This window comes from Notolepis coatsorum (genome assembly GCF_963971535.1).
Source record: "Notolepis coatsorum genome assembly, chromosome: 15".
Lineage (NCBI taxonomy): Eukaryota > Metazoa > Chordata > Actinopteri > Aulopiformes > Paralepididae > Notolepis > Notolepis coatsorum.
In genome coordinates, this window is record NC_140179.1 from 29515728 (window position 1) to 29525330 (window position 9603).

The 9603-nt window shown below is 47.5% G+C and overlaps 1 protein-coding gene across 2 annotated transcripts in view; it reads right to left on the minus strand.

Moving 5' to 3' along the window:
* The window catches only part of pthlha (parathyroid hormone-like hormone a), a 17103-nt gene extending 7854 nt beyond the window's left edge, over nt 1-9249 (minus strand). Inside the window, exons 1-2 of one of the 2 annotated variants that reach the window (XM_084330328.1) lie at nt 9094-9249; nt 227-347 (exon numbers count right to left, since the gene is read on the minus strand). In XM_084330328.1, coding sequence (XP_084186454.1) covers nt 227-333 — 107 coding nt within the window. In that variant the 5' untranslated portion in view covers nt 334-347; nt 9094-9249. Of the gene's footprint in view, nt 1-226; nt 348-1307; nt 1613-9093 lie in introns of those variants that run through there. The other variant, XM_084330327.1, reaches the window with a different exon arrangement.
* Between the last annotated feature and the right edge of the window lie 354 nt (nt 9250-9603).

The following is a 9603-nucleotide window of genomic DNA, read 5'->3' on the forward strand; positions in this document are numbered from 1 at the left end:
AACGACACACGTAGCAAATAATGGAAAATAGATTATGCAAGAAAAAAAAGTTGCTTGTGTTTTTCTTTAACATTTGAGAAAGATTTCCCAAAGTCGCCCCTCCTCCCTCCCTCCCCACCCTCTCCTTCCCTGTGTGTACTTATATTGAAGGAATGATGGAGATAGAATTATGAGGGGGGAAATCATACAGAAGTATGAAAAGAAAATATGATATATAGACACTTACATTCTGTTGCTCAGGGCACCAATTGGCCTTCCATAGTGGGGAACCGGAGAACACAGCAAGAACACAGCGAAGCACCACTGCTGCAGAACCCGCCCAGAGCAGAACATCTTGATCTGGATTTCTGTTCAGGAATGAAGAGAAGGAAAAAAAAGATTAGCATGCATTCACTTCTACAAGAAAAAGATATTGAGGCGTTACAGGTATGTTATGTAACGTACCGCTAAAAAAATACAAATTTTATAAAAAAATGCAATTAATTTGGTATTCCCTGGCGTTTGATGATAATTCAGCGTATCGGCATTTCTCTCCATCCAAGAAAATAAACGCAAAGGCTTTTGAGGTTTTTCTCGTTAATCACGTTAACAGCCATATGCATACGTATTTATATGAGCCACAGTATAAAAAGATTAGACGGGCTAATCATTAGTCCTAGTCCTTTTATTTTTATTAATTAATTTATTAATTTAATTTATTAATTCATTTAATTGATTTATTTTACCATTCCAGATTTACCCCTGCAGTTAAGGAGTACAGCAGTGCCAGAACATTCTGTGAGACTACAGCCGTTATTCGACTTAAACCAGACCAGCATGTTTCTGAGCAACAACAAGAAAATTCCACTGAGTCCAATTTGCCACAACAAAGCTGAAATCAAAGCCAGCAAGTCAAAGAGAAGGAACAGACAGAGAGAAAGAAAGAGAGAGAGCGAGAAAGAGAGAGAGAGGAAGAACTCACTTTCCAAAGCAAGGATCCGTCCCGCAAAAAAAAAAAAAAAAAGAAGGGAAAAAAATATATGTGTGGTCAGTGATGTCCTCAGACTCCAAAATAAGAGAAAACTCTCAAAGTTTCCAGTCTGGAAAAAAAATTGAAAAATATGCAAACAAAACTAAACAAAAAGGCGTAAAGGTCAATCCAGGTGATTTATGCCCCTTGTTATAAAAAAGGAAAAAAAGAAAATCTCAAACACAAAAAGAGTGGATAAATGGAAAAAATCCCACTCAGAAAACAAAATCCCCTCAAAAAAGATGTCTTTTCCTCTTTTTTCTCTTTCTGTTAGCTCCTTGTTCTTCAGTGCACTTACTTCTTCCTCTCAAGTCCTGTTTCTCCTCCTCCGGTAAGTGAGTGTAAAACTGAACAAGAAGTCTCAAAGATAGAGCGAGAGAGAGAGAGAATGGGCCTCTCAGAAACAGGAGGTCGGTTCAGCCCGCCGCGATGTGTCGCTGGGAGCGAGAAGTTGAGCGCGATGAGCAGCTCTCCAGGTGTGCTTTTTTGTGTGTGTGTGTTGCTCTTGTGCTCTCTGTGCTCTGTGCTCTCTGTGCTCAGGCTGCTCCTCTAGTCACTCTGCTGCGGGAGGCTGAGCTGGAGGAGCCTGTTATAGAGGCAGAGCTGTTGTGGGACCGACGCAGGCTGGAGCACGAGGAGCGGTGATGGGAAAGTTTGCAGCATGCTGTCTGTCTGTCTGTCTGTCTGTCTGTCTGTCTGTCTGTCTGTCTGTCTGTCTGTTTTGTCTGTCTATCTTTCTGTCTGTCTTTCCGTACAGGTCAGAGGCAAGGGGAGAAGGGAAGGTGGGTGGGCTGGGGTGGGTGGGGGCACTTATTATGAGAGAGGCAGGACCCTGGCGATGCCCCTGCCCCCTTTTGTGTGGAGTCGACTCCTCTCCCTGTGTGTGTGTGTGTGTGCGTGTGTGTGTGTGTGTGTGTCCGTACACATGTGTGTTTGCGTAAGGAGCGAGGATAGCGAAAGTGACAGAGAGAGAGAGAGAGAGAGAGAGAGAGAGAGAGAGGGAGAGTGGAGGGGTGTGTGTATGTGGAGGGGTTGTTGAAAGAATAAGGGAGGCCAGCGATGGCAAGAAGGTGGCGCCCAAGCAGCACTCCGGCAGTCGGCCGGTCGGCTCGGAGATACAGGGGTTAGCGCAGAGCCCTGGATGGAGTTGCTGGGAGAGGTGTGTGTGTGTGTGTGTGTCTGCTCATAATGCCCATCCCCTCCCCAACTTCCACTGTTGCTGACACCCCCCAAACGGAAAGGCTTAAGGGGAATTCACAGCATTCTTTACTCCCCCAAAGTGGCAATTTTAGAGCGAAGTGATAAATCATTGGGTTGAGCAGGGCCAAGCACTGATGTTTTTTTTTTTTTTTACAGAAAATATGTAAAGAAATTGTTAGGTGTTAGGAAGCTGGGAAGTGATATCTCTGACCGAACAGACTGACACATAACACTTGTTTCTTAATACAAGTATTTATTGTATTCCATTTTACTACTATGAACTCAACACTGCAGCACCCACGTTTCAACACTGTTTGATGAACATTGTATACTCAGCTGAAAGAGTTGTACCCTTCCTGCTGACTTGTCGTACAGAACTTGTAAGTCGCTTTGGATTTGTCAGCTAAATTACTAAATGTAAATGTAAGTATCTGGGTATGCTAGTGTTTGGACTAGGTATTTTCCATTATGACAACGCTGGCTGAGCTCACCAGTGCGTCACTCACACACTCACACGCACGCACGCACGCACGCACGCACGCACGCACGCACGCACGCACGCACGCACGCACGCACGCACGCACGCACGCACACACACACACACACACACACACACACACACACACACACACACACACACACACACACACACTTTGGACGCGGCAGGTTGGTGACAGAGCGGCGACTCTGGGCAGTCGCTGACCTTTGTGTACCAACCGATTGTTCACAGAGATCACAGAGAGGGTGGGATGAGGGGACGCAATCTGGCGGGACGAAGCCGAAAGTGTCACAATGTCGAGAGCTGATCGGTCTCTGGCACTCTCTAATCTCATGACTTCCAGTCCTCTTTAGGTTAACCCCCCCTCTTCCCTGTACCCCCCCCCTCCTCTACTCATACACACATCACAACCTTCTCTTTAGGTTAACCCCCCTCTTCCCTGTACCCCCCCCTCCTCTACTCATACACACCATCACAACCTTCTCTTTAGGTTAACCCCCCTCTCCCTGCACCCCCCCCCCCCCCCTCCTCTACTCATACACACCATCACAACCTTCTCTTTGGGTTAACCCCCCTCTTCCCTGTACCCCACCCCCTCCTCTACTCATACACACCATCACAACCTTCTCCTTAGGTTAACCCCCCTCTTCCCTGTACCCCCCCCCCCCTCCTCTACTCATACACACCATCACAACCTTCTCTTTAGGTTAACCCCCCTCTTCCCTGTACCCCCCCCCCCTCCTCTACTCATACACACCATCACAACCTTCTCTTTAGGTTAACCCCCCTCTTCCCTGTACCACCCCCCTCCTCTACTCATACACACCATCACAACCTTCTCTTTAGGTTACCCCCCCTCTTCCCTGTACCCCCCCTCCTCTACTCATACACACCATCACAACCCTCTTAACACCCCCCTCTTCCCTTACACACCATCACAACCCTCTTAACACCCCCTCTTCCCTCCCCCCTCCTCTACTCATACACACCATCACAACCTTCTCTTTAGGTTAACCCCCCTCTTCCCTGTACCCCCCCCCCCTCCTCTACTCATACACACCATCACAACCTTCTCTTTAGGTTAACCCCCCTCTTCCCTGTACCCCCCCCTCTTACTCATACACACCATCACAACCTTCTCTTTAGGTTAACCCCCCTCTCCCTGTACCACCCCCTCCTCTACTCATACACACCATCACAACCTTCTCTTTAGGTTACCCCCCTCTTCCCTGTACCCCCCCTCCTCTACTCATACACACCATCACAACCTTCTCTTTTAGGTTACCCCCCCTCTTCCCTGTACCCCCCCTCCTCTACTCATCACCATCACAACCCTCTTAACACCCCCCTCTTCCCTGTACCTCCCCCTCCTCTACTCATACACACCATCACAACCTTCTCTTTAGGTTACCCCCCCCCCCCCCCCCCCCCCCCTCCCCCCCCCCCCCCCCATGCTGTGTTGGTGTGAGAATGGGCTGTGCATCCAGGCTATGAGTCTGGGCCTGTTAATAAGCAGCATTCCTCTCTCACTCTGCGTCACAGCTGGAGAGTTACCGTAGTGCTCTGACAAGGGCTCTGGCCCACCAGCGCTGCCTTGCTCAGCAGAATCTCCTCACGGAACAACTTTGGGCTTCATTTATCAATATTACTTGTATAAATTATATGTGGTATGTGGCTTATATGTTGCTCATATTTTAAGCCTAAGTATGACATGCATACAGGCGGCCAGCCGCACGAAAGATCTTTCACCATTTAACGTCATTCCATCGTTCACCTTGAGGACACACAATGGGAAACATTCATAATAATGGTCTGCTGTCGCTTTGATGAATGCCAAGCGTCACTAGGTGTGCATTCGTTTATTAACGTGAAACCGTGCCAAATCATCTCTGTAATCAGAACTTTCTGTTGACACTCGAGGCCGCTCTGAAGCTCCCTGCTCCAAAGAGCCTGCAGATATGTGAAGTAAACGCTATGTCGGGGGCCGTGCCAATATCATGGCACTGATAAATAAGGCCCCATTGTGTGTTCGGGGAGTTGCGTTATTTATCCCCTACCTCTGTCTTTAATTGTAAGGAAGCGAAGGCTTATCCTTTGCTCAAGCAGCTGGATTGCATTGCTGATATTTCAACTCCTGTCAGTCAAGACAGTGGAGGGGAATGGAGCTCTCACCGCGGTGTGTTTGCCTGACTTCCTGTTGTCCCCTCCAGAGAAGAAGAGAAGATTCACACGCGTGGAGGTTAACTAAGGGAAGGGGGGAAGGGGGAACACGGGTTTGGCTCGCCTTCGGGAGGAACCGTATTTAAAAAAAAAAAACAGACCTGGATTCGTTTTGGGGGCAACTCTAATCAGGCTAATCCGCCGCGCCCCCACCTCATCAGCCGCCCCGCTTCTTCAGTATTCCGGAGTTTCCGTTGAATGTGAGGAACGGTACCAAAGACCACGGATTAGCCCGAGCACTCCTTTCCAAATGTTTAGCTAACATTATGGACGCCCTCCAAGGTTTTCAAATAGGCAACGTCCCTTAAAACCGGTCCAAAAATCCTAAATGGGGGAATGACGAATTTACTTATGAAGGGAAATCCTATACTCATGGCGTACATTATATACAAGGCCGTGCTGGCGTGCAAATAGTGATAATTATCAGTGCTTCCCTATGTGTCCCGCCTCTGGACCAACTCCACTGGCTACGTTTTAGTCAGGCCACGCTCGCAATTGACTTATTCTTTCAAAACATTCTATTTTCGGTGACTATAATCTATTAACGCGTTGTCGATATCCAACCCCAGAATAGCGGTTTATGGCCGTAAAAGCCATTGGAATACCTCAGCGACACACAATGGATACATTATTTGCTAAAGAGGTAAATTACAAGTCATCGCGAATGGCATCAATCACTTGCGGTTGCCAACAGGAGGTCTGGATAATGACGTAAAACACCTGAATAATCTCTGTCAGGGTTCTTTTCATTCATTACAGTTGCGTAATAGCAAACAGACGCCATTGTTTCACCCCTGAGTCATCGTTTGCCATGTAAAGAAATAATAAAAAAAAAAAGTCCCGTTTTGATGGTGAAAGATTAGCCCCTTAGAGAATCATGGGAGCACTTTTCCCCAGCCTACCGCAAATTAGTAAAGTTACCTCCATTTTATAAGCTGCTCTTGGGATTGTTTCAGGCAGGAGAGAGCCAAATACACACACACACACACACACACACACACACACACACACACACACACACACACACACACACACACACACACACACACCACACACACACACACACATGCACGCACACGCACACACACAAACTAAAAATACAATAGAAGTTTATTTTGCATAAATCCTGAAAGTTTATCTGTCATTGTTTTGCTGTTGTGGTCCAAGCCTCACCTTTATAATATATATATAAAATGACTCTTGCAGAGTCTACTTTACCTGCATATAAACAGGTAAAAAAAAAAGGGAAGAAGAAGAGAAAAAAACGGAGGTCTTTTCCTGGCAGCGGTCGCCATTCGGGGTCCGAGCCAGGAAAGCTGTTTTAGATTCATAGAAAATTGCTGCGTTTTGGCAGGCCACAACTACACAAAACAAATGTCCGCTTTTAATCTTACAACTTACCACCCCCCCCCCACTACTCAACCCCCCGCCCCCCCCCCTATCCCCTCCTGCCTCTCCCTTTGAAAACACTCCTCCTCACAAAGGCACGTACTGTTAGCCTCCATCAGTGGTCCGTCCCCCCCAATCCCACCGCCACCCTATAGGTCCTGGGGCCTCACACTCTCTCTCACACACATACACACCATCCCAGGGTGATAGCACCTTTGTGGGGTCCGTGGTTAGTACTAAGCTTGAAGAAACTCTCTCTCTCTCTCGCTTGCCTGCGTGAATGAGGTTTAATAGACATAGGACAGCTCGGCTCCAGTGTGCTTATCTCCGATAAGTCACACACACAGAGTCGGATAGAGCGGTAGTGTTTGTATTGAGACAGAGAGAGAGGTTGAAGGAAGGGTTAAATGTAGAAACCCACGAGGAAAAGGGGGGTGGGGGCGGGGATGATAAAGAGTCATGACGGGGCCATGATGAGTCCTGGTTCATACTTCTCTCATGGGTGGCCCCATCCCTCTCTGTCTCTCTCTCTCTCTCTCTCTCTCTCTCTCTCTCTCTCTCCTCTCTCTCTCTCTCTCTCCCTCCCATCCTTAACCTCTGCTTACCTCCGGACCATCCTTCCTGTGGCCCTAGCTTAGCTTGGCGGTAACATATTTGAATTGTGGAAAAGAGAAGAATGCACCATTCACCCTCCCTTCCTTTTTGGGGGCGGGCGGGGGGGGGGGGGGGGCTGGGAGAGGGGCCTAGCATTCATTCATCTCTCTCTCTCCCTCTTCTCTCATCATCATCATCATCATCACTCATCATCATCTCATCATCATCATCATCATCTCATCATCATCACCATGCTGTATACACACACACAAGAGAGAGAGAGTCAAACGCCCGCCACAGAAACACATGCCCACCGCTGCTGCGTGGCCACAAATAGTAGCTAATTCTTTTGGGACACGCGGCGCAGCGGTAGCCACAGCAGTCGCATTTTCAGAATAGTTGTAGAGTTGGTGCTCCCCGGCCTGACCCATGACCATTTGAGGTAATACGCGAAGAGGAGCTCAGACTACAAGCTCTGCCTCTGACTCCACCGTTAAGGCTGTAGCATTACTGTGAGGAAGAGAGAGAGGGGGGGGGGTCGTTTAGAGTCTAATATTAGTTTGCAGAGCGGGAGTATACTTCTGTTCCGTCGCTGAGCGGAATCGATAGGATGCGGGAAGAAAACACGCGGGAAGCCGGAATAGAAGCGTGTTTGTTTTGTTTGCAATCCCCGCCGGATTGATTGGACTTTGGTGAATTTGGTTCAAATTCGCATTCACCTGTGGGAGTCATCATTAAATTCGAATCAAATAAAGCTTGTTGGAACTGCATTTCAGACAAATCTGAAAACAGAGCCGAATTGACTCCCGGCCAGACTATATAGTAAATAATCATAGTCTATAATCATCACCAGTGAAGAACAGGAAACGTGGCTCTCAATCAATACATTCAATCAGTTCATGTCACAAAGAGACTCCCAGTAGAACCGAGACGTCGTGAACAACAGATATAATCAAAACATAATCAGAGACATAGTAAACAAAAGACTTGCGTCACCCTAGATGACACCGGTACCCCCCCCCACTCCCCCTCTCCTCTCTCCACAGGGTGCTGCTCCAGCGCTGCACAGCTGGCAGCGGAGCTGAGGGCTCATCTGTCCGTCGCCACGGAGCCCCGGCATTGGGAGAGAGCGCAGCCGACAGCAGCAGGAGGTAGGGGTGGGGGGGGGGGGGGGCGGGGGAGGGGGAGCGCCTGCAATCTGCCTGACTCCACGACTGCCTGTCTTTCTGTCTGTCTGTCTTGTCTGTCTCCGGGCTGACTTTAGCAGATGTCACCAGATGGGTGTGTACTGTATATACAATCCATTGGTGTGTCACACTTGGATCCTACTTGGATCCCACTTGGACTTGGATCCCACCAAGCAATATTCAGTCCCTGCGCTCAATTAGACGTGATTGTGGTTAGTGCAGCGCTGCCAGAGAGAGCTGGATTATAATACGAAGAGGGGATAGAGAGTGCTTTGAGCTGTTTTGACTCGCGGAATAGTTCTTGTTTGTTGCCCAGTCGTTATGTTTAGGCTTATGATTAGATTAGGCTTTAAAAAACCTGCAACCAGCGCACTATTTATACACAAAACACACTTTCTACATATTTTTCCTGGTTGCATTCCAACATGTGTATGAATCTATATCTCAGTCATATAGGCCTAATCCAATTTCTTACCAAACTCCTAGTAAAGGCAGTAAAACTATAACCCTGGAGGTAATATTTCAACGCTACCTGCGTTTTCTCCTGGGCCGCTGCTCTCGACCACATTAACCAACTTTCACCACTAGCGCCCCCGAGCATCCCACAATCCCACACGCAGACAGCTTCTCATTCAGAGTTTTTTCTTTAACCAGCCAGACATGGTTAGACAGGCTGGTCCTCCGTTATTTATTATACAGACTTTATTGGGCCCGAGAAAATCCCTTTTAACAAGGCACGCTACAAGCCCAAAGTCAACGCCAAGCATTTTTTTTTTTTTTTTTTTTTTTACATCTCCTCTCGACTTCCCTCAGATGAACAATGTACTAGTATCCAATTCCTCTCCAATGTTACAATGTTACAACTACAGGTAAAAAATTAAAATAAAAATAAAGCCATGCTATACAATCAGTATGACAACAATATCAACATTTAAGAAAAAATGCAGTTTAACATAATGAACACAAATAATAATACGAAAAAAAAAATCACTCACTTATATAACCAGGGGGTCCTGATTTCTCGTTATTATCACCAATCCAGTGATACACAGGAGTTGTAATCAGAGAGAAAAATAAACGTCCTGGCAGACCCCCGCTCTCCTCGATGCTCTGAGGTGAACCTTCTCTAAAAAGATGTTACCGGCCGCCGGGACGCAGAGAGAGGAGGTGGCAGTCGGGTACGGAAGCACGTCTTCCAGAGATGCTGGGAGCGGGTCTCGACTCGCAGGAAGACTCCTCCTGGTGCTTTGTGTTGTGTGGAGTTTGTCTGTTTGGGAGAGAATATATATATGAAGAGGTCCCAAGCACTCCTCTGTGACATCACTCACTTGTCATCATCATCATCACCATCATCATCATCATCATCATCATCATCATCATCATCACTACCACCATGTTGCATATGTAATTAGACAGATGCTGTTCTTACTCACTCTATCTGTCCCGCCCTCTCTCTCCTCTCCCTCCCTCCCTCCATCTTTCTCTCTATCTGTCCCTCCCTCTCT